This window comes from Erpetoichthys calabaricus, chromosome 5 (genome assembly GCF_900747795.2).
Source record: "Erpetoichthys calabaricus chromosome 5, fErpCal1.3, whole genome shotgun sequence".
NCBI classification, from domain to species: domain Eukaryota; kingdom Metazoa; phylum Chordata; class Cladistia; order Polypteriformes; family Polypteridae; genus Erpetoichthys; species Erpetoichthys calabaricus.
Window position 1 is genome coordinate 83,486,617 of NC_041398.2, and position 26,284 is coordinate 83,512,900.

General features: G+C 40.7%; 1 protein-coding gene across 3 annotated transcripts in view; it reads left to right on the forward strand.

The window, feature by feature from the left end:
• The first annotated feature begins 864 nt into the window (after window positions 1–864).
• dok7b (docking protein 7b) overlaps window positions 865–26,284 on the forward strand; it is a 177,763-nt gene continuing 152,343 nt past the window's right edge. For 2 of the 3 annotated variants that reach the window (XM_028801722.2, XM_051928239.1), the window contains exons 1-3: window positions 866–1,355; window positions 1,462–1,507; window positions 20,869–21,099. In XM_028801722.2, the coding sequence (XP_028657555.2) occupies window positions 1,302–1,355; window positions 1,462–1,507; window positions 20,869–21,099 (331 nt within the window). In that variant the 5' untranslated portion in view covers window positions 866–1,301. Of the gene's footprint in view, window positions 1,356–1,461; window positions 1,508–20,868; window positions 21,100–26,284 lie in introns of all 3 variants that reach the window. The other variant, XM_051928240.1, reaches the window with a different exon arrangement.

Genomic DNA, 26,284 nt, shown 5'->3' on the forward strand with positions numbered 1-26,284 from the left:
AGTTGATTTATGCCTTTGGACTGGCTATTGTGGGGAATGGATAAAATAGTTTTAATAATTACTGTCAAGATATGCTCTGGCCCACTACAACTGTGTACTGGACATGAGAGTTAGAAAACTGATGGATGGATGAGTAAAGAAAATTATATTTGGGATATACAGTTAGCTAATTAGGCTGAAAATATTTTTCAGTTAAAGCAGAAATCACTTAAGTAAAACATAGCTTAATAATAGTATCAACAATACTTAACATTGCTTTACATAAGCTATAATGCAAGCAAAAACAATAAAATTATGTAATGCTGTATATTTAATGGCTTCATGTAAATTCTTGGGACAGCACAGTGGTAGCACTGCTGCCTTGATGCTCCCTGCCTGGAGTTTGCATGTTCTCCCCCTGTCTGTATGGACTTCCTTCCACAGCCCAAAGACATGCAGATTAGGTGACTTGCCAAATTGTTCAAAGTAAATGTAAGTGAGCGCGTGTGGTCACTCAGTTATGGACTGGCATTCTTCCTGCCCTGTGCCTGATGATTGCTGAAATGGCCTCCAGCTATCATGTGGTCCTGCCTTCTAAATATTATTGAAGAAAAAGACTTAAAACAATAGTAGGCTTAAAGCACTTCTAACATGCATGTGTGCGAGATGTGCCCTCCATTCAGAGTTCGCTCCTGCCTTGCATCCAATGCTGCTCACTGCTTTGGGAACCTGCACTGGATTAAAAGGGTTCAAGAATCACAATAAACCTAATAACACAAGAATCGTCCTAAAGGACATTTCAGAAAGATTAGTTTAAGAAATAAAATATTTAAAATGAGATGTCATCAACACTTAACAGAAAATTCCAGTCTTTAATAGGATTCAGAAAAGAAGAAAATGCGCCCAGATATCCCGGGAAATTCGCATTGAAATGGTTGAAAGCTTCAGTTGGCCATAAGCAGCATGGAGTGCTCCTGAATGCCCCAATTATTGTTTTGGCATGCTTTTAATGTTCTTCTGCTGGAGGCTGACAGAAGCCAGAAGCCATTCCCGAGTAAAGGGGGGCTGTCGTGGCGAGACCACCGCGTCAGTTCGACAACTGTGTAAACTTGTCTTGCGGTGTCCTCTTGAAAGATCTGTCCGACCATCCACTTGTGTGGCAGGGAAGAGGAGCCGTCTCGGTGGGTGGACGAGCCGACCGGGAGGGAGTCGTGCCTCATTCTCACGAAGTGCTGAAAGCTAATAAAGCTATTTTGAAAGTGACCCTGCAGTGGGGAAGAGGACAGAGCCAAGCAAGCAGCTGTCAGGAATCATGACTGAAAATGACGGAGTCGGTGGTTGTGGAGGGACACGTCAGGTTGAGAGACGGAAAAAAAGTTCGTATGCTTTTCGTGTTTCTCCGCGGGGACATTTCCCTTGAAATTTCTCTGGACTGTCTTAGTTTAACGGTCTTCTTTTTGTCGATTTTTTCCCCCTGTGCAGTGGAAGAGTAGGTGGGTCGCGCTAAGGAAGCCCTCCCCCGTAGCAGGTATGTCCCTCCGACGAATGGGTTAAATGTGGCCGGGGGGGCTGCGTCGCCAAACGGTGCCTTTTAAAGTTAAGACCACTCTGTGTGCCTACCTGTTTCTCTTGCGCCTTCGAGTGTTCCTCTATGTATTGGCAGTTCCTCACGAATGTGACGCGTTCGAATTCTAGGAGAGGGCCGGAATCCTGAAAACGAGTCGCCGGCAAACTGCAGAGAGGAAGGCAGCGCGAGGGAAGCGGGCGCGACATGACAGGCGGCAGGCACCGTAGAAATGTAGGGGGCATGCCAGCTTTAGTGGGACAAGGCAGCTGCCTGTCCATTCATAACTCGCTTTGCCCTTTGAAATGGAAATCTCCATAAGCGCAAAACCTTCGTTTTTACCAAGTAACAGAAAAAGTAGTTCTTATTTAAAGCATTTCATTCTTGCATGGATTTCTTGAGATGAAAAAGTCCCGTACTCAAGGTGAACCAAATTCACTGCAGTTATTTTTTGTTAAATTTGCGTTATGTCCATCCACAGTTTCTTACCTTTTCAACAATAAGGACATGGATTTCAATATTTGCCGATTAAGCGTAGCCTCCGAATTGACTGAACTATAGTAATAATTGCAATGCCGTGCCTATTTTGTAATTGTATTTCACACGATAAGTTCTAGTGTGCCGGCAAGCTATTATGTATGTGCCATTTTATCTGAAGTACAAAGTTATGTAACAACTGTAAATGTTATATTAAACAACATTTTCCAAGAATATCTAACATCTTTCAAAGGTAATCTCTCTTCACAACAGGGTTGCCAGATTTCCAAATCACGGATTGGGGACAACCACAATTACAAACGACCAAAAACAAGGATGTTAAGGAATTAAAGAAGATAAAAATATATATTTTTAATTAAATTATAATTATAGATAAAAATAAATAATCTAAACTTATGTAAATAAGTACATATATAGAAGAGAACATATATAAAATAGCCACAGAATAATCACAATAGTACACACGTAGGTGTAGTAATGCAATATTTCAATACTGTACATACTAAACTAACAAATACAAATATACAGTTGAAATTTCACACAATTTTGTATATAACCTCATTTATCATTTCTTTTTCATTCAAAATTTAGGTACGGGTATGTTTGATATAACTTGTAATATGTTTTATGTTTCATATATTACACAATATATGTAAATAGAATGCAGATATGCAGATACATCCTACTTTGTTAGTTGAAAAGTCTTTATCAGTATCACTTCATTTTCAAAACGAATTACACATGAGCATGAGCAGCCATGATAAGCAAGAGAAACGTACGATGACATGAGTACTCAACGTACATGAACACACACAATTCAAAAACTTGGATTCAGTTGATAGTTACAAATTTTATTCATAGAAGGTGGTGCGCCAGGCTGTTTACAAAAATTTAGCGAGCATCTTTAACTAGATATCTTATACAGGTATATATAAACATCTGCGCGTAGAGGTGTGTGTGTCTGTCTGTTCGGCCCGGAAGTGAGAGGTGGAATCGGGTAAGGGCTCCACCTTCCGAGGAAACAGAAACTCCGACTCACTTAGCCGTTCATACACAAGCAAGGTGAACATGTTGGCAAAACGAAACCTTTGAAGAAAGACAAAGACGCTTAGCCGCTAATGCACAAGTGATGCAAGCATGTCTGCAAAAAGAAACCTCCTAGGAGAGAGACGCCCAGAGTAGTTCCTTTCAATTACCTGACATCTCTATATTTCAGTTTTTTTTCTGATGATTTCAATAGTTTCTAGGACCCCGGGCTTTTTACAGCATGGGCTTACACAGCAAGTTTTAATATAAAAATCGAATTAAGATTTTTGTTCTACATACAATTTTTGTTCAACTGGATTTTTAGAGGCAACTCGGGCCTTGGGATTTGTCTGTTGAACTCTGGACAGTCCCGCTCAAATTGGGATATCTGGCAACCCTGCTTCACAATCAAAATTAGCTTTGCACTTTTTCATAACAATATACCATTAGAAATATTTAAACATTTTTTTTCCATTTGTATAAATTCAGTTTAAATTGTGCCTTGTAATTTTGTAAGTATTGTGGGGCCTGCTTATCCTCAGTTTCATTTGTATCTGAACCATGTAGCACTTGGCTTATCTCCATCATGCTTTTTTCAATACCTGCTTTTTTTTGATTGCTTGTCAGCAAAAGACGCGTGGCAGAAATTAGCCTTGGAATGGAGAGTCAGACTATCGACAGGGCACATTCATGAATTCTTACACATGAATTATTCTATATTTAGTTACATTCTGCCTGAAGTGTGCCCTTCACTCAGTGCGCCATGTTGTTTATGCTTCTCAAGTGTACTTGGTATGTATTTCAGACTTAGAGATTGAATTTATTTCATACAGGTAATGAATTTTAGATGTAAAAATACAAATACAAGGATATAATCAGAGTTACTGTATTGAGTTATTCGCAATATGCTAGCTTATAAGTGGCTTGTTTATATAGTACACCCATGAATAAAGTAATATTTCAAATGCTCAAGTGCAACTGACACCGTGATCTATTTTCTGAACATGTTTTTTTAGGACAGTGTTGTGGGTACCCAGAGATTATCACAGTACCATCAGGTTAAAGACAGAAGCCATCCATGGATGGAACACAGAGCTGTTATAAGGCAGTCCCTCATGCAGTATGCACACCCTCAATCACGTGTACTGGTCAGTTAAAATTCATCACTCAACTTAAATTGTAGATCTTAGGAAGAAGGTAATACATATGCAAATACAGCAGGGCTGACTTGCAGGAAACTCTAGTCCGGGGGTAATCCTTTCCTCAGATGCCTGTGAATCCAAACAAAGGTTGAGCACCACATGAAAGTGCATTGAGGTGGGTCTGAAAGTACAAACAGGAAACTGGAGTAGTTTTGGTAATTTTGCGACAATAGAAAATAAGTAATCATAAAGTAACAAATTTAAACACTGATTATGCACATTTACTGTATGACAGTACTAATAAATATAAGCGCAGCCTGAAATTCATTCATTTCCAGAAATAGTTTATTTCAGTTCTAGTTTTTAGGACATTATTTTGGTAGTAAACCTTGAGAGAGGAATAAGTCCATTGAAAGGCACACACACTTGCACTCTGATACAGGGTCAACATTAATGATTAATCTAGTTTGCATGACTTTGGGATGTGAGAAGAAAATCAAACCTTAATGATATAAACCTACACAAGCACAATATAATGACAGAAACCTACACAAGTACATACAGTGCATCCGGAAAATATTTACAGCGCATCACTTTTCCACATTTTGTTATGTTACGGCCTTATTCCAAAATGGATTAAATTCATTTTTTTCCTCAGAATTCTACACACAACACCCCATAATGACAACATGAAAAAAGTTTACTTGAGGTTTTTGCAAATTTATGAAAAATAAAAAAATTGAGAAAGCACATGTACATAAGTATTCACAGCCTTTGCCGTGAAGCTCAAAATTGAGCTCAGGTGCATCCTGTTTCCCCTGATCATCCTTGAGATGTTTCTGCAGCTTAATTGGAGTCCACCCATGCTAAAATTCAGTTGACTGGACATGATTTGGAAAGGCACACACCTGTCTATATAAGGTCCCACAGTTGACAGTTCATGTCAGAGCACAAACCAAGCATGAAGTCAAAGGAATTGTCTGTAGATCTCCGAGACAGGATTGTCTCGAGGCACAAATCTGGGGAAGGTTACAGAAAAATTTCTGCTGCTTTGAAGGTCCCAATGAGCACAGTGGCCTCCATCATCCGTAAGTGGAAGAAGTTCGAAACCACCAGGACTCTTCCTAGAGCTGGCCGGCCATCTAAACTGAGCGATCGGGGGAGATGGGCCTTAGTCAGGGAGGTGACCAAGAACCCGATGGTCACTCTGTGAAAAGAAGAGAACTTTCCAGAAAGACAACCATCTCTGCAGCAATCCACCTATCAGGCCTGTATGGTAGAGTGGCCAGACGGAAGCCACTCCTTAGTAAAAGGCACATAGCAGCCCACCTGGAGTTTGCCAAAAGGCACCTGAAGGACTCTCAGACCATGAGAAAGAAAATTCTCTGGTCTGATGAGACAAAGATTGAACTCTTTGGTGTGAATGCCAGGCGTCAAGTTTGGAGGAAACCTGGCACCGCTCATCACCTGGCCAATACCATCCCTACAGTGAAGCATGGTGGTGGCAGCATCATGCAGTGGGGATGTTTTTCAGCGGCAGGGACTGGGAGACTAGTCAGGATAAAGGGAAAGATGACTACAGCAATGTACAGAGACATCCTGGATGAAAACCTGCTGCAGAACGCTCTTGAACTCAGACTGGGGCGACGGTTCATATTTCAGCAGGACAACGACCCTAAGCACACAGCCAATATATCAAAGGAGTGGCTTCAGGACAACTCTGTGAATGTCCTTGAGTGGCCCAGCCAGAGCCCAGACTTGAATCCGATTGAACATCTCTGGAGAGATCTTAAAATGTCTGTGAACCGACGCTTCCCATCCAACCTGATGGAGCTTGAGAGGTGCTGCAAAGAGGAATGGGTGAAACTGGCCAAGGATAGGTGTGCCAAGCTTGTGGCATCATATTCAAAAATACTTGAGGCTGTAATTGCTGCCAAAGGTGCATTGACAAAGTATTGAGCCAAGGCTGTGAATACTTATGTACATGTGATTTATCAGTTTTTTTATTTTTAATAAATTTGCAAAAACCTCAAGTAAACTTCTTTCACATTGTCATTATGGGTGTTGTGTGTAGAATTCTGAGGAAAAAAATGAATTTAATCCATTTTGGAATAAGGCTGTAACATAACAAAATGTGGAAAAAGTGATGCGCTGTGAATACTTTCCGGATGCACTGTAAATAAAACATAAGCTTCATGGAGTAAGTGATCAGTTTGGGGTTCAAACCCAGTCTTTTTGAGCTGTGAGGCCACAACAGTAAGCTTACTATAAAATGAAAAAAATAAATAGAAATGGATAGAAATGCCGATTTGTTTACATATGCTATATTTGGGGAAACAATTACAGTATATGCATATTGCCTAAACAGCCAAGATCCACCAAAAAATAAAATCTGAGTAGTCTTCTGTCACATGAGAAGAAAGAAAAAAAAGCTCAATATGTTGTTTTTTGTGATATCTTCTAATGTTTACTGTCTTCTAACAAGATAATCAAAAAATTATACTATCCATCTGTGTTAATTATCTCACTTTTAGTAGTGATTTCATCATTTGTCTGAAAAATTTTTTTTTTATGCCTGTGCATCATTTTTACCTTGAAAACATACAGTACATAAGACAGATCTGAACAGAGAACTTTTTATCCTTGCTGACATTTTGCTACAAAGAGGACACAGTGGGTATAAAGGTATAACCAAACTCTTCAACCACAAATTAGAAACCTGGGAACAATCAGAAAAGCAATTCATGTCTAAGGATGCATTTTGGAAGCAGCTTTCAAAGCACATGGCATACACTAGAAAACAAATTATTCTTGTGAACAATCGTGCAGGTAGTTTTTATCACATAGCATAACCAAGAAAAACACTCATCTACTTTCCTGGTTAATGCAGTTCACCGAGTAGGAGGAAGTTTGGGATTTTCTATGTGGTGTGTCATCTTGCTTAATTTTAGTTACAGGAAACCATTTATAGATTACACATTTTGATTCCACCTAGACAATGACCTTTGATGCAACAGCACTAACTAATACACCCATGATTTGCCCTTTTGCCACATTTTATAAATAATAGACCCTATAGACCTGATAAGCCCTATGGTTTTGATTCTAATGTATGGCTAAAATGACTAGCATTTGAGAAAGAGATCAAATATGATGTAAAGATGCAAACCAATTGTTGTAGTCTGATGTGTTAAATAGATCTCATGGTGTAGCTCTGTAGTCTCCCCTTGAGAAAGTTGTCAGGTTGAAATTTATTGCCTTGTATAGCTCAAGATATTCTTACTTTCAGGTTGTCTCCCACAGACTACTGACAATAGTATAATAGCAACACCTCACAATAAATACAACACAGACAATAAATATAATGTCACCATCAGCCAGTATCTACAACAAACATTCATTCATTGCTTTTGAGTAAGCTTATGACTTGTGGATAAAAACTAGCCCTGAATGATCCTATATCATTTCCTAGAATGAAGGAAGGAGAAATGTGAGTGTGCAGGATGGCTGAAGTCTTTAATAACAAGCAGACTGTATAATTGTCAAAGACATCTTGTGTGCACTGCGGTGGGCTGGCGCCCTGCCCGGGGTTTGTTTCCTGCCTTGCGCCCTTTGTTGGCTGGGATTGCCTCCAGCAGACCCCCTGTAGTTAGGATATAGCGGGTTGGATAATGGATGGATGGATCTTGTGTTATATATTGTATTTCATGAATAGAAGGTGTAGTATTTCATTAAATTTGTTATGCATGGGCATATGGAAATTATTCACAATAATCTGACCAAAGAGGAGAACAGGCGATATCTTTCATTATATGAACACAGGCAAAACGCAAAACATTCCCCAAACACCCCTAAATGCTTTAGTAAATTGAACACTACTTGCAGTATATGCACATATTTTGCCATACATCCCTGTAAAAGAAACTTATGCCTATACTGTATGTTTACATACAAAGACAAACCACTATTATTCATCATAACTCACTTTTTCTTGAACTAGAAACTTAAACTTAAAATTGCCACACAGCTGTGGACAATCAAATAAGATGTATAAGCCTGATTTTTTTTTTTAAATCATTCTGGCACTTCTTGTATGCTTCTTTAGTTTGGTATCACCTGACTCCTGCTGCCCTTCTAACCCCATGCATTTTGCCTCCATTATTCTTGCACTCTCACTAATTGGTTGAACTCCCCATAGCCTTCTTTGTGTTTAGTAAATAAAAAGGTGTTGTCATTTCTTTGTCTCAGATGCCATCTATTTCTCCTGCACCGTTGTCCTGTAGCTGTCGTAATGTTACTGTGTATGACCATGGTTCTTGTCTTTCATGCTCCACTTGTGTAGGAACCCAGCCTAGTATTGTCACTACATTGACAGTCCTTTAATATGTATCTCAAAGAGTTTAACTGTTAGGAACTCAGTAATGGTTTGGCTGTGACGCAGAACCTTTTTTATGTTGGAGTATGAACAATGGACATTATTTAGGAAATCATAGTTCTGAGAAACAATTTTTATAAAAAGAAAAGAAAGATTTTACTGTTGCAAAGCCCGTAAAGTTAACAAAATCTTGCCTTTGAATGAATCAATCCCAATACAAATGCAACGCAGGAATATAATGAATATAGGGTTATCCGTGTTTATTTTATCCAGTCAGTGACATGCTTGAAGGAATGTTTTAACACTGGGACCAGTGCCATAAATGCACACTTGGGAAGCATTACTCATGGGCAGTATTTTGGCACAGATTATATACAGTAGGTTTCTAGTACATTTCTCTTTGGTGTGGTGCATGGATACAGTTTAGTGAACTAAGCATTTTGAAGTGAAATGATTTGAGAACAATTCCTCAGCTAAATGGAGTAGTGACTCATTGAGATGTTTGCTAATAGAATTGTAGCCTACCCTGGAATTACTTCACATTTTTAAACAGTGTTTCTGTGACCTAAACATTTACTGTTCAGATATCTTCAACTGCTTGGTATTTCCTTACCTTCTCTTCTTGTTTTTGGTGTAGTGTGAATGCACTAGATGATAATATAGTCAGGCAGGGCTGAACTAAAGTGGTGGGTAAGGTGAATCCCACTCTGCCATCTTTATCTGAAAGTTCTGTAAGGTGCTTAGAAATAAAATGGTTCTCTGTATAAATTCTAGTTGATGCATAAGAATTGATTTTGGAAAATCACTTTATTCAATAATGTTATATTTTTGGTAAATGATTATGTTCTAGCCACATAAAGGTCAAGTTGCTATAGATGCTTCCTCATGTATCCAGCATTCTGGGTTGGATTGACATGGCACACTCTCTGTTTTGCAAATTCTACTTGTGTTTTTTGTGATTTTTTACCCAGTTCTATCCCTCCACACCTCATAATATGTGCTTGTTAAGTTGATTGGTAATTCTAAATTCGCCCCATGTAAGTATGTACTTTTACTGTCCCTGCCATGGTTACTCCCAGTCCCAGGCATCCTGTTCTGATAGGCTCTGGCCACCAGTTACATTAAGTTTAATTAAATTAGTTTGAGAATTTTATGTTATGACTAGTCATTTAGGTCGTTACAATAACGGGCGCTAGAATAGTAGTGCATAAACATTAGTAGGAACAGTCTATATTAAATGGCAAGGGACTTTGACCTCATTCTTTTTGTTGGTCGTATTTTTCTTTCTTTCAGCCTTTATTTTGTTGATGTTTACTTGCTGAGCTGACCGTTCTTCGTGGGCTGCCGCCGTGTATTGTGTGTCTTTAATTTTCTGTGAGAGTAATACTGTCTTGTACAGCTCTATTCAATAAGGGCGCGCACAAAAAGGCGAGCTTCAAAAGGGCGACCTCAATTGAGCGTGGCGAATAAAGGCGTTTGTAGATAATTTAGTTCAAATGGCTCTGGAATAGGTGAAGAGCAACAAAGGTGCATATCTTTATTTACTGCGCCCAATTGAGGTCGCCCTTTTGAGGCTCGCCTTTTTGCGCGCACCCTTATTGAAGGATGCCGTCTTGTACGTCCGCTGGCTTGTACGTCCGTAATATACCTTTAATTTTCTCTGGCGGTAATACAGGCGTGCGCGTCGGTAATATGCCTTTAATCTCCTCTGACAGTAATACTGGCTTATATGTGGCTGTAATATGCGTCATTGTATTGTGTACCTTTAATTTCCTCTCGCAGTAATACTGGTTTGTATTTCTGTAAAACGCCTCTAACTTTCTCTGACAGTAATATCGCGCATCGCACCGTGCCCCGCGCATGCGCACTTCACCAGAAGACACCCACACACGGACACCTGGACGCACATAGGGATTTTATATATATAGATTATCTTCTGCTGCCCTTGAATCCCAATCTAATATAAATAATATTTCTAATTGTTATTCACATTCTCATAGTTTTCAAATGATAGTGATATTTTTTGTCTTTAATATTTACTATGACTTTCAAATTTGGAGTAAATTTTAAGTAGATAATATTACCCATGTGGCAAAAGTTTGTAAATGTTTTAGAATCAAATGCTGAGCTTATAAACTTTCAATAAAAGCCCTGATCACCCCACAACAGTCACTAGGTGAGACAACAAAAGTTGGGAATTATTCCCTGATGTTCCCAAAAGATATGTTTCCTTTTAAACTTTGTAATCTTGGAACATTTCTGAATGTTCAATGATCAAATGGCTTATATTTCAGTTTTAGTATACAAGTGAATTTCTAGTATATATGAGTGAAAATTCACATGAAAGTAAAGTTGTGGCTATAAATATTTAAGTATTATTTAAGTACAGTTGGAAGAAAATTATTCCCACAGACTATAACAAACTGTTCCATACTTTACATGTTAACTACTGACATGGCTCCTGAGAAGTAAATGTGTCCTATCTATCTATCTATCTATCTATCTATCTATCTATCTATCTATCTATCTATCTATCTATCTATCTATCTATCTGTCTGTCTGTCTGTCTGTCTGTCTGTCTGTCTGTCTGTCTGTCTGTCTGTCTATTTGGGTGTTGTGTAGTGTAACTCAGCAAGGTCATAAAATATTGCACAAATAAAATTCATAAAATAATTAAGTGTGATATTCTTAATGCTATATTGTATGTAGGATATTTATCTAATTGTAATTTTACAATACTGATAGGACATAGTATAGGCCCACCGTGCTATGTGACTATTGTTTCAAGTTAATAATTTTTCTACTAATGTTTATCATTAAACTTCATAGTGGTTTCCTAGTTTAAAAATTGTGAGCCACTGGACAGCTTAGCAACACCCCATGGTTTGCTTTGAACAAAATGTTTTTGCAGCTGTTTGATATTCACATTTGTACTTTCTGAAAGGGAACACTATTTGTTCAGTTGATATTCAAGGTAGTCTTTTTGATGTGTTCAGTGAAAAAAGCAGTGGATAGTGAGATTAGACTGGTTTTGTATTTTATGCTTAAAATGTGTTCGAATATGTCAAATAATGTTAGCTCCTCTGAAACTCCTGTATTTTATCACAACTGACTACTTTTTATTGTCAATCTGCAACTAACAAATACTTTTTTTTTTTTACTAAGAAAATAATTGAAGTGAATTCATTTTAAAATAATATTATACTGCTTTATTCTTATATATTTGTTTCTGAATCTTATTGTTTTATCATGAAAGTGTCCATGAAAGGAACTATATCCTCTAAAGGTTTTTACTGGTGGACATGATTAATTGAAGAAACGGCTAAATAATGTTCCTAAGCTTACTAATCTTGTTTTACATGTACTGTACAACCTGCAATACATACCCCATGACATCTTTAACAATTTTTGGGCATATCGGTGCTGAGACCACAAATCACAGCCTGCTCCCAGTTTACTACCCCTGAAAGAATTTAACGCTTAACCTCTGAATACCCTAGCAAAGACAAAGCCCATAGATCACAGCCTGCTCCTAGTTAACCCCTGAATACCTTAGAAATGGCAGGCTATAATATTTTGCTGCTGGGACCACGGAAAACAGTCTGTTCCCAGTTTAACACCACCATTGCAAAGAATTAATCTGAATGAGCAGATCACAGCCTGCTTCAATGAACACTTGACCTCTTTGACATGGGTTATTGAACCTGGATGGCGCTTACACCTTCTTACATGCATGCAAACACTGCTTAATTTATCTTAGTTTAAAGTTTATACAGTCTACTAGTCATAACATTATACAGTATTAGTATTTGTTTTTACAGTTGCAAATCATCCAATATCCTTCAGTTTATTTGCATATATCCCTTTATGCTGTTTCTTTTGAAAAGCACTTATTTATTCCTATGAAGTCATTGTCATGTGGTCACTGAGCAAATGTTCTGTTCAAAAAGGAACTTGCCCGTTCAACTCATGTTTGAATATACACAATCAAAAATAATGGCACCTTTTCCTCATGACCATTACAATACAGTCTTGTTTACTATTCACATGTAAGCTACATTTTATTTTATATATTCTACATTATTAACACATTACACAAATTAGGTATTTTGAGTCTTATTTAACAAACTCAGTGCAAATGTGCTTTTAAGAGGGGTATACTAATCTTTTATAGGTTATTAGACAGTGTCTAATAAAAGTGTGAAATTAATAAAAATGAAAAAAGTGTAAAACAAAATAAAAAAATGTCACCCCTTTTCTGAGTAAAGCAGATTATATACAATAGTATATATTCCCACCTTAATACTGCAGTTTTACTGAAGTTACTCCTCTAATCTCCTTCCAGTGGCCTTTGTCAGTCATAGTCAGATTACCATAGACATCAAATACATTAACCAGATCTTCAGACAGAAGTAATTATCAGTGACATTATGGCCTCTAAACTTTGAATCATGTCCCATTTTTCAGCACGGATTTCCTCTGGGCACCTGGATTTCCTCCACCAGTCAAAAGACATGCAATTTTGGTGAATTGCCGTTGCTAAATTGGCTTATGTATATGCTTAGCCCTTCAATCGATGTGTTATTTATTTATCAGGTGTTATTTCTGCTTTGTGCTTAGAATAGGCTCCATCCTGCCCTAGAAAATAATAATAATAATTCATTACAGTTATATAGTGCTTTTCTCAGTACTCAAAGTGCTATCCACACAGGGAAGAACTGGGAAGCGAACCCACAATCTTCCACAGTCTCCTTACTGCAAAGCAGCAGCACTACCACTACGCCACCTGTGAGGATGAGTGGATATGTGGATAGTTGCCTTTTTCATAAATAATTTAGGGTTTTCATTTATCAAATATTAAGTTTTAGTTAAAATGAAGCCTGGTAATACTTTCTGTGAAAATGCACAGTAATGATGAAAATGAGATGGGAGCACGAAACATTTTATGGTGCTTGCCATTAAGTGGATAGATGACACTTATTTATTAGTACCTTGAACTGTTTAGTATGTAGATCAGAGTTCAGAGTTCAAGAGTAATCAGGTGGCCTTCATAAAGTGGTTTAGATAGTCACTGATCGTAGCTATGGTCCCACAATGGGTTTAACTAAGGTATCCTTAACTAACCTATATATATATATAATTCACTAAGCAGCCGACCAGGACACGCAAGACAACCATGGGATACGCACGACATAGCCACGCCCGCCAACTCACAGAGCCCCACCCACCAACTGTAAGACCGTGGGATATGACGACAACTCACAGAGCCACGCCCACCAACTCTAAGACCATGGGACGACTGCTACCAGCATTCACTGCAATGTACTGGAGTGTAAAACTATCGCAGCTGCTAAGCTTTCAGCCACGTAAGATTGAGCAATAACAGGTCTGTGATGCCCTTAGATGTCCGGGGCTGCACGCGCGCTACACTGAATGTTTCAACGTGTGTCTACCCGGTGCAGAGACACGTGGGTAAGCTGTTGAACCCCATTCATGATGGGGACCGGGGCTTGCAATTGTTCCCCACGAACGAGGAATTCCCAGTAAGTGTGGGTCATAAGCTCGCACTGATTAAGTCCCTGCCCTTTGTACACACCGCCTGTCGCTACTACCGATTGGATGGTTTAGTGAGGTCCTCGGATCGGAAGTAAAAGTCGTAATTCCGTAGGTGAACCTGCGGAAGGATCATTACCGGTTGTGCCGATCCGTCATTGGACGGTTAGGTCCTGAAACCCCTCGGGCCCGCTTCCCCGCCCTCTCTCCGGAGAGGCGGAGGGGGCGGAAAGGGCATCCTCCCTGGGCATCCTTCCCCTCTCCCCCCCCCCCGTTCCTCCCTCCGCGCCCAACCGCCGTCCAGCCCCATCCCTTGCTCTGGGAAGTTGGGTGCGGTGGCAGTCTTCCAGTTTTCAGTCATGGACAATTGTATGTTGCTCTCTCCAGAGTTCCATCTTTTCATTCACTTACAGTCGTATCCTCAAACCCATCCCATTTGGACAACTGTGTCTTTCAGGAAGTGTTCACCCATCAATATATAATTATGCGGCGTATGGTACGACGCGGGTTGGCTAGTATTTACATAATTCAGAGTTCAAGGCAGACATGTAAGACAATCATTTTCAGTGAGGTTGTAGTTTAGTTACAGAGATTTAAAAAGAGTTCTTTCTGGGGAGAGTTTCAGAGTAAACAGGACACGTACTGGACTTAAGGTATGCATAAAGCAAATGAGTGTTTAAACTTTTCTGTAGTTTTCTGCAATGTGGCTTTCTCTGTGACATTTTTCATTTAATGTCCTGTCTTTTGTTTGTACCCAACCCTGGTGCTAATGTTGGTATTTTAAGGGGGCAATAAGCGGCATTGTCTTAAGAGTTTGCAAAGCACTTGAGTAGTGAGAAAAGGGCTATATAAATGTAAAGAATTATTATTATTATTGTCTTGACAATGCTGGCAGAAGTGTAGAGGGGGTGGGGAAGACTATCGATAAAATATCTCAATCATGGCAAGTAGTATTTATGTAGTATTATTAAATTCAATTGGTCAGGTCTTAGTAATAATCAAGATAATACTGTACTTTTTTATATTGCAAGTTTTTCATGCTTATAGGTCTTCACAGGTATTCAAAAAGGTACTATATAAATAATGGCACACTAGAAGCTCAAGTAACACTGGATTAAAACTAGCATTGACATATTAAACATCAAATCAAAAATAATTACAGTACATGAAACACAAAGTTTTGGTTTAGGACAAGAAACAACAAAAGGGAATAAAATACAAAATGTTAGAAGATAATAAATAAATAATATAGTTTGTGATGCTACTTACCATTATAGGCACTTGGGAAGAGCAGATGAATTGAGAAGGAGGTTAGAATGTCAATGTAATGTAAATGCCTACTCAACAAATGCATTTTAAGCTACCTTTAAAAGAAAGAATTAAGTCAACTAATCTAATTGCTTTAGGGAGGCCAAGTCTGGTGCAATACAACTAAAGGCCCGGGTGACATGGAAAAGAACAAGGCTGCTAGCATCAGTTCTCTGGATGAACAGGGCTGTGTTGCTTCAAGTTGTTACTAATGTAGTTTGTTGAAAGACCAATGAAAGTTTTGCATATTTGGTACAGAATTTTGTATTCAGTCCTATTATACACATGAAGCCAGTGAAGATGGAACAGAACAGGCATTATGAGTTAATTTCTATTTGACTGAGTGAGGAATCTGCAGCAGACTTTTGAACCAGACAGAAGCTGAGATAATAGATTAAATGTGGCAGCCACCAACAGTGTTACAGAAGGCAGCGCAGGATGGAGAGTAGCATGTAGTTAAATATCAGTATCACAAAAGAACATAAATTAGCAAACACAGATACTGTATGTCATGGCAATGGAAGTAAGAAAGTTTCTTAATTACATGTATTTAAATTGAATCAAAAGTGACAAAGACAAACGTATGGCAAAGATCAAAACAAAGGTATGATGGTATTAGCACCAGTGAAGTTGGGCTTTAGTATTTATTAGCATGATTTATGTTTTGTTTCCATTTATCATTAAAGAGTTGTGCTTCATCTTGGCATTTAGAGTCATCAACCAGGATATCTGATTAACAAGTTGTAGTTGTTTCAGAAATTAATTAACTATTACATAAGGAAATTAGTCTAATTAGTCTACAATACATCTGGCTTTAAATTATTTATTATGAGTGAACATAAGACAGAGAGATCAGTATGGGTACAATCCATTAAACTGTGCCCTTTTCTTTAAAAGAAGTAGTTTTAAATTCAACTTGATTAAATGTCAAATGCGTTCTTCTAATAGACTCATGAAAATGTTTTTGAAAGTATATGTAGTTTGTTAAAACTGTTTACAACAGTATATCAAAAGTCATTATTTCAAGGAAAATTTATGTGTGGTTAGTTGGGGGAGAATGTTATTCTATTTAATATTTTACAGTGCAAAGGTTGGGTACATTTGTATGGAAATTGTCTTTTAACTGTTTAGTGGTGAGTATAAAGACCACTAATTACAGGGTAATTTTTTAATTAGTTATTCAGAGTTCAAATGGATACAGTTAATTTTTTTGATGATGACTTCATCCCATATGAAACAAACCACCTATGAACACTGTCTAAAAGGTCAGGTCAGGTTGGGGAGCATGCACTGGAACAGTGGGTTGTCACACCCAGCATTCAACGAAACAGCTCAGGATCCCTGTCAGCAACCTCCCTGGCAGACTCGTGGTACAGTCTCACCCTCCGGAAATGACCATCTATCTGCCACTGCCAGGTGTTTTATGTGGGTTTCCGCTTTGGCCTAGTCTAGCTGCTCGGGTCCTCAATAATAAGGATCCTGCGAGCCGAAAACTCTCAGGCAATTCTGCCAAATGGCCGTAGTTCTGTAACTAATGCTCCCTCACAATGCAGGTAATGTGCTTCATTCTGGACTCAGTGAGCAACTGCTTGTTCGACAAAGTCATGTCATCTGTACATAGTGATTCTCAGAAGAGACACAGTACCGATGGAATCCAGTCTTTGTCTCAGGTCACTGAATGGCATTCGTGTCTTGCAACCATATAGCAAAACAGGAAGCACTAGGACTCTATAAAGACTTGGACCTTCGTCCTTTTGCAAAGATATAGAGAGCACCATACACTCAGTCTATGCAAGCATTGAACAAAGTAAGAGCAAGAACACACCCCTGATGTAACCACAGAATCAACTGGGAAGAAAGCACAGAGGTTCTGCCTCCACTCTGCAAAGCACTCACAATACCAGTGTACAGACTGGCTATGACATCCAGCAACTTTGGGGGGATCCCGTGTAGTCTCAGAATGCTTTATGAAAAATTGACAAAGGCTGCAAAGAAACAAAGCCGATATTAATGTTTGTGCTCGAAGACAAACCCTCAGTTGAAGGATGCATTCGATGGTAGACTTCTGAGGCATAAAACCAAACTGCTCCAGTCACTGGTAGGTGAGAAAGTGATCATGGATCCTATTGAGGTTGCCGCAATCTAGGTGATCACCCTGCCCTTTCCAGATAGGGACTTCAAGTTCCATTTACCAGTCAGTTGGCATGATGCATGTCTCCCAGATGGAAGCAAAGATTGCTTGCAATGCCAGGAGGACATCCTTACTACCAGCCTAGAGAAATTCATCCCGGATACCACAGATCCCTGCAGCCTTCCCTAACCTTAGCTGGTTCCCACCCGTGCAATCTCGGTGAGACTGTGTGGTTCACAGCTAATTGGAGATTCAGCCTAAAGACCTGTGGACCTAGAGTTGTCCATTGTCCTAGCTGGAAGATCAGCTTTAAACAGCTGTTGAAAGTAGCCAGCCCAGCGGGTTACAACTGCAGCATCTTCCGTATGGTCTGTTCCATCACCCGCCCTGACTGCGACAGTTTCTGATGTACAGTACTGAATGCTTCGATTCCTCTGTAAGCAGGACTTGGGTCACTAGACCATAGATCAGGGGTCCCCAACTCCGGTCTTGAAGGGCCCTAGTGGCTGCAGGTTTTCATTCTAACCCTTTTCTTAATTAGTGACCTATTTTTGATGCTAATTAACTTCTTTTTAATTAAGTATATTTGACTTGCTCTTAAAGACTCAGACCCCTTAATTGTTTCTTTTTCCTTAATTAGCAGCCAAACAATCATGAGATACAAAATGAGCTAAAACATGAGCAGCAAACTCTGTCGATCATACAATATCTGGTCTCAGGAATGTTAATCTGCTGAGGTCCCCAAAACATTTTAACAGTGCTCTTAGAAAAGAGAAAATCAACAATTTCAGAGGTGTATGCTATTTTACAATGAGGTCAGCAAACAAACCATAGAATTAATGAACGGGTTTAATTAACAACAGGACTCTGCATCTAATTAAGCAACCGGTTGGAGTGAAATTGGGTGAAGTTTGAGGACCTGACTTAGTTGGGCCTCTGTTGGCTCACTCACTTCACATTTCATTTCTGTTTGGTGCTATTTAAGGAAATAAATAAAGCAATTCAGAGGAACAACTGAGTAATTCAGGGGAAAAAATCTTAAAAAAACAAGTAAATTATAATGAATTCAAAAGAAGTTAATTGGCAGTAAAAACATTGCACTAAATAAGAAAATGGTTAGTATGAAAACTTGCAGCCACTGGTGCCCTCCAGCACTGGAGTTGAGGACCCCTGCCATAGATGGTGTGTCATTTGATTGTTTAACATTATAAAAAAAAATTCTGTAGATTCTGAAGTGCAAAGGTGTGTTCATTATGTATAAGCTCTTTAGGTTAAGTAACAGAAAATGTAACAGTTTTGCTATAAAAGTTTACCTGGATGGCAAGGTCTTCTCTTTAGACCTGGTAAGCTTCTTTTATCATCCCAGAGTTAAATTATTGGCAGGAGTAAAGTTCAAAACATACAACATTGTTAAACAGATCGAAGGAAACAAGCCAAGAGACAGCATGTAATAAATGATAGTACAGTAGACCCCCGCGAAGTTGCAGTTCAGACTTCTCAGTCATTTGCAGATTTTTCCTTAGAACCTAACTAATAATTGTTAGCGCAAACTGCAAATATCCTCCGTAATTTTTTATGGCTTTTTTCATGACAATACTGTACTGTAGCGAGAACAGGAAGCAACTGTAGAGGAAAACGCGGCTTGGGATGGTGAAAGTAGCCAATCTGAGAGCGTTATTCATTTCTCCTTGCTGCTGATTGACTGCTGCCCTGTGACGCATCTCCAGCTGAGTGTTCTTGTGTTTTCCGTTCCCAGTGCAATTTGCCAGCACGCCGGAGCCGAGTATATTCTGCATCGTACATTTGTTGAATGTCACAACTGGATAAAGTCGGTTTCCAGTGCCATTTGCCAGCACACCGGAGCTGAGTATATTCGGTGACGTACATTCATTGAACGCCGCAACTGGCTATAGTTGGTTCCCAGTGCAATTTACCAGCATGCCGGAGCTGATCAGTCAGTGCCGTACATTCGTTGAGCAGCCAGCTCACGATCACTGCCACCCCCTGCAGCACTACAGCCTCACTGTCTCTGGGATTCAGCCTCTGCACTAGACTAGCATGCAAGCATCAGCGTTTACCTCTGTGTGCTTGCGTGCAGCCAGTTCAAGCGCAGTTGGCTCTGTGATTTACTGAATTTCATCAATGGCGTCAATAGCACTTTATACATATTGTTCCAGTAGTTTTTTTTAATAGTTTTTACAGTTCATTGACAGTGTATAAAATGATCAGTGTTGCAGTAATTGTGATGCTCTATGCATGAAAAAAAATGCGTTCCATTAAAATTTCACTTTCTCTTTGTGAATTGTGACGTTTACTTAAAAAATGCAGCAAAAAAGTATTTGGCACCCAGGGATGCATTAACCCCCAAGTATGTGGCAGTTTAAGGGTTAAAGCCCCAAGATGCTGCTGAAATGCCCTGCACCTTCTAAGGCTTCTGGCAATGAAAACGCACTTGCATGAATAACAGTACATATAAGCGGTAACATCTAGCACTGTGGGAGACATAGTAGTACAGTACTGTACAGTATACGGGTTTACCTTTACATTCTTTTTTTACGTAACGTATTAAGCAGAGTTTGAAATGAAATTAAAGTGTTTTTGGGGCATATTTAGGCCTTAAACTATAAAATAGGCATTTTTAACCACATCCAAAATTAGCTTTTTTTCCACAATTTGCGGGTACTCTAGGAACGTAACCCCCGCGATTTTCAGGGGTGTACTGTACACCATAGTAATTCAGAATGTAGCAGTTTCCACACATCTACCAAAATTCACTTATAGCTGTAGGGTTAAAATGGTTCATACATCTGTTGCTCGTAACCCTTGGAAACCTCAATCTTTAGCCTGATGGCAACAAATTAAGTTTACTCATATTCATATTCAATTTAGGTCACAGAATAGCTACAGACAAGAACTGTCTTCTGTTGGATCTAGGAACCATTGCCAAATTAGATTACCAATTATAAATACCTCCTTCATTATCTGATGAGGAACTGTGAATAAATTACATAAGTACCATGTAATATTATTATTATATTTGGCTGACAGATTTTTTTTTTTTTACAGTTAAAGCACTTGCAGGATAAGTGACTGAGGGTTACACAATAAAGCAGATGCCTGATTTGATCCATCACACTTGTGATTTAAAGTTCAGTGCCTTAGCCACTACGCTTTATAGCCTGCTACTACTGCCACAAAGTAATCCTGACTCCTGAAAACGTCATTATGCATTCATTTTACCTTTAATGAAAACATATCTGTTAATCATAAAATTTATGTTTTTTCCATATAGACTGCCTTTTGATGCTTATTTACAAAGACAAGTCAGATAAAGCTAAAGGACACAAAGAAAGGAGCAGCGTGACGTTAGAAGACATCTGTGGCCTGGATCCTGGACTCTCATATGAAGGTGTTAGTCACACTCTGGCTATTATATGTTTAACTCAGACAGTAATGCTCGGATTTGAAAGCAAGGAAGCAATGTATGCTTGGGACTTACGAATTCGCTATAGCCTTGGTGAAGGTAAGATGCAAGAATTTGTCAGTTTATAGCTGAAATTGTTTTCACTTGTTGCTGATGATTTGTCATGTCAAAGTTGATTGTCCACTATCAAAATGATTAAAATTGTATACTCATTCATATTTCAACCCTTAGTGAGTGTGAATAATTCTTTTGAATTATGCATTTTTACTGTAGAATTTTCAGTGTACAGTTTTAAGGAAAGTGTATTTTATGGCTTTCTATGAATAAATGACAATGTAATGTCCAGTAATATATAGGGTGTAATGCTTCGTAAATGATTCCAGTTAATGGAAATATTGGGGCGGTGACTGGGCATTCTAGATGAGTAAAATAGAGAAGACTATTGGAAAACAAAATATAATGTAGACCAGGATTCACAATCAAACTCACAGAGAAAGACTCTGTTTCTTTCAATTAACATATACTGAATAGTCAGGTTAACTTGCTTCTGTTTTTTATTTATAATAGCTTTTTCTGACTGTTCGTTCTTGATTTAATGGTTAATCCATTGACATCTAGTTTTAAGTTCTACTTTTATCTCTATGCTTGTTGCTAATCTGTTGTAAATTTATCAAGTACATCCTTGAATAAAAGTGTTTTGAAGCAAACATTAAGTGGTAGATAATACTTACAAAGAATGAGGTTGCTTAATTAAATTACAGCAGTTATTGAGAAGTGTGTTTGGTATGCTATATTGTGTACCTTATAACTATATAATATATTAATGTATCCTGTTTCAACCTGTTCTACACCAGATGTCCTGGTTCCTGCTATATTTATTCTGAAAAATGTAAAGGCTTGCTAAATATAAGCCTGTTAATTTGCAAATAATGTAAATAGAGATATCATCATCACTGATTTGATCCAACCAGATATTTCCATCTGTGCTGGATTGCATTTTTTTTTTAGAAATTTGAAAATACAGATCTATCAATTATGGTTAACCTATCTTCTCTCTTGCTATGATTGCAGCAAACTAGTTATTTTATGTTCTTTTGGGTCAGGCTGGGTCAAGAAATCAGTGGAGAGTCTTCTTTTTAGATCAGAGTACAGGGATCCCCACCTTAGAAAGCCATTACTATAGGACTGCTGAGCAATACGTACATTTCAGTATTTAAACACTACACCTCTTCTGAGCATTAACTCCACTTGATCTTCCTAAGAGGGAAATGTTGTAACATTTCTTCCTCCTTTCTAACACATCGTGCTGATCAGTTATCACCTGTATTTAAGACATTTTCACTTAGTCTTTGTCTTAGTGCAAAATCCCTGCTTGTTCAAATAATCCACAATCATCCCTATGCCTAAGAACAAAGTAATTCTTGTCAAAATGGCTGCAGGCCAATAGTGATGACCTCTCTTATACTGAAGACATTTGAATATCTGACATCAAAGCATCTCAAATCTGTCACAAATTCAATCCTTGACCCTCTACAGTTTTCTTGTCATACCAAAAGTTCAACTGAGCATTCTTTAAAATGGCTCTCCTCTACATCTTGGTGTATTTAGAGACCTATTTGACTTATGCCAGAATATTATTTGTCAATTTAATTTCTGCATTTAACATAATCATACCAGAATTTCTCCATATAAAACTTGTCAGTATGAATCTGAACTGTGCCACATGTCTGTAGATCTCTGACTTTTTAAGGAACAGACATCAGACAGTGAAGATGGGTGGCTAGTCAGTGCTACTGACCCTGATCACAGGGTCTCCTTAAGGCTGTGCTCTCTCTTCTCTCCTTTTCTATCATTACATCAATGACTGAACCTCCAGTGACCCATCTGTTAAACTGCTGAAGTATGCTGATGACACTACCCGGATTGGCCTTATTACAGACATGTTCATGGTGCCATTTCAGAGGGAGGCGAATCAGCGGGCCTGTTGGCGCACTCAACAATCTTAACTTGAAAACCTAGAAAACAGTGGAAATAATTGTGGATTTTAGGAGACACTCCTCGTGTCCTAAACCCCTAGTTATAAATGGTGTCAATGTTAACAGGGTGTAATAATTTAAATTTCTTTCTACAGCTACCACTCAATCTTTGAACTGGGATGAAAACATAACTGCTGTTATTAAAAAGACTCAGCAGCTTATCTTTTCCATCCATCCATCCTCTTCCGCTTATCCGAGGTCGGGTCGCGGGGGCAGCAGCTTGAGCAGAGATACCCAGACTTCCCTCTCCCCGGCCACTTCTTCTAGCTCTTCCGGGAGAATCCCGAGGCGTTCCCAGGCCAGCCGGGAGACATAGTCCCTCCAGCGTGTCCTGGGTCTTCCCCGGGGCCTCCTCCCGGTTGGACGTGCCCGGAACACCTCACCAGGGAGGCGTCCAGGAGGCACCTTGATCAGATGCCTGAGCCACCTCATCTGACTCCTCTCGATGCGGAGGAGCAGCGGCTCTACTCTGAGCCCCTCCCGGATGACTGAGCTTCTCACCCTATCTTTAAGGGAGAGCCCAGACACCCTGCGGAGGAAACTCATTTCAGCTGCTTGTATTTGCGATCTCGTTCTTTCGGTCACTACCCATAGCTCATGACCATAGGTGAGGGTAGGAACATAGATCGACTGGTAAATTGAGAGCTTTGCCTTACGGCTCAGCTCCTTTTTCACCACGACAGACCAATGCAGAGCCCGCATCACTGCGGATGCCGCACCGATCCGCCTGTCGATCTCACGCTCCATTCTTCCCTCACTCATGAACAAGACCCCGAGATACTTGAACTCCTTCACTTGAGGCAGGATCTCGCTCCCAACCCTGAGAGGGCACTCCACCCTTTTCCGGCTGAGGAGCATGGTCTCGGATTTGGAGGTGCTGATTCCCATCCCAACCGCTTCACACTCAGCTGCGAACCGATCCAGAGAGAGCTGAAGATCACGGCCTGATGAAGCAAACAGGACAACATCATCTGCAAAAAGCAGTGACCCAATCCTGAGTCCACCAAACCGGACACCCTCAACACCCTGGCTGCGCCTAGAAATTCTGTCCATAAAAGTTATGAACAGAATTGGTGACAAAGGGCAGCCCTGGCTGAGTTCAACTGTCACTGGGAACGGGTTCGACTTACTGCCGGCAATGCGGACCAAGCTCTGACACCGGTTGTACAGGGACCGAACCGCCCTTATCAGGGGGTCCAGTACCCCATACTCCCGGAGCACCCCCCACAGGATTCCCTGAGGAGCACGGTCGAACGCCTTTTCCAAGTCCACAAAACACATGTAGACTGGTTGGGCGAACTCCCATGCATCCTCCAGGATTCTGCTAAGGGTGTAGAGCTGGTCCACTGTTCCGCGACCAGGACGAAAACCACACTGTTCCTCCTGAATCCGAGGTTCAACTATCCAACGGACCCTACTCTCCAGAACTCCCGAATAGACTTTTCCAGGGAGGCTGAGGAGTGTGATCCCTCTGTAGTTGGAACACACCCTCCGGTCCCCTTTCTTAAAGAGGGGGACCACCGCCCCGGTCTGTCAATCCAGAGGCACTGTCTCTGATGTCCATGCGATGTTGCAGAGACGTGTCAACCAAGACAGCCCTACAACATCCAGAGCCTTGAGGAACTCCGAGCGTATCTCATCCACCCCCGGGGCCCTGCCACCAAGGAGTTTTTTGACCACCTCGGTGACCTCAGTCCCAGAGATGGGGGAGCCCACCTCCGAGTCCCCAGGCTCTGCTTCCTCATTGGAAGGCATGTTAGTGGGATTGAGGAGGTCTTCGAAGTACTCCCCCCACCGACCCACAACGTCCCAAGTCGAGGTCAGCAGCGCACCATCCCCACCATATACAGTGTTGACACTTCACTGCTTCCCCCTCCTGAGAAGCCAGATGGTGGACCAGAATATCCTCGAATCCGTCCGAAAGTCGTTCTCCATGGCCTCTCCAAACTCCTCCCATGCCCGAGTTTTTGCCTCAGCAGCCACCGAAGCCGCATTCCTCTTGGCCTGCCGGTACCTATTAGCTGCCTCCAGAGTCTCACAGGACAAAAGAGACCGGTAGGACTCCTTCTTCAGCTTGACAGCATCCCTCACCGCTGGTGTCCACCAACGGGTTCGGGGATTGCAGCCACGACAGGCACCGGCCACCTTACGGCCACAGCTCCGGTCAGCCGCCTCAACAATAGAGGCACGGAACATGGCCCATTCGGACTCAATGTCCCCCACCTCCCTCGGTACATGGTCGAAGTTCTGTCGGAGGTGGGAGTTGAAACTACTTCTGACAGGGGGCTCTGCCAGATGTTTCCAGCAGACCCTCACAACACGTTTGGGCCTACCAGGCCTGACCGGCATCCTCCCCCACCATCGAAGCCAACTCACCACCAGGTGGTGATCAGTTGACAGCTCCGCCCCTCTCTTCACCCGAGTGTCCAAGACATGTGGCCTCAAGTCCGACGACACGACCACAAAGTCGATCATCGAACTGAGGCCTAGGGTGTCCTGGTACCAAGTGCACATATGAACACCCCTATGCTTGAACATGGTGTTTGTTATGGACAATCCGTGACGAGCACAGAAGTCCAATAACAAAACACCACTCGGGTTCAGATCGGGGGGGCCATTCCTCCCAATCACACCCTTCCAGGTTTCACTGTCATTGCCCACATGAGCATTGAAGTCTCTCAGCAGTGCGAGGGAGTCCCCAGAAGGTATGCCCTCTAGCACTCCCACCAGGGACTCCAAAAAGGGTGGGTACTCCAAACTGCTGTTCGGTGCATACGCACAAACAACAGTTAGGACCCGTCCCCCCACCCGAAGGCGGAGGGAGGCTACCCTCTTGTCCACCAGGGTAAACCCCAATGTACAGGCTCCAAGTCAGGGGCAATAAGTATGCCCACACCCGCTTGGCGCCTCTCACCGGGAGCAACTCCAAAAGTGGTACAGAGTCCAGCCCCTCTCAAGGAGATTGGTTCCAGAGTCCAAGCTGTGCGTCAAGGTGAGCCCGACTATATCTAGCTGGAACCTCTCAACCTCGCACACAAGCTCAGGCTCCTTCCCCTTCAGAGAGGTAACATTCCACGTCCCAAGAGCCAGCTTCTGTAGCCGAGGATCGGACCGCCAAGGTACCCGCCTTCGGCCACTACCCAACTCACACTGCACCTGACCTCCTTGGCCCCTCTCATAGGTGGTGAGCCCATGGGAAGGGGGACCCACGTTGCCTCTTCAGGCTGTGCCCGGCCGAGCCCCATGGG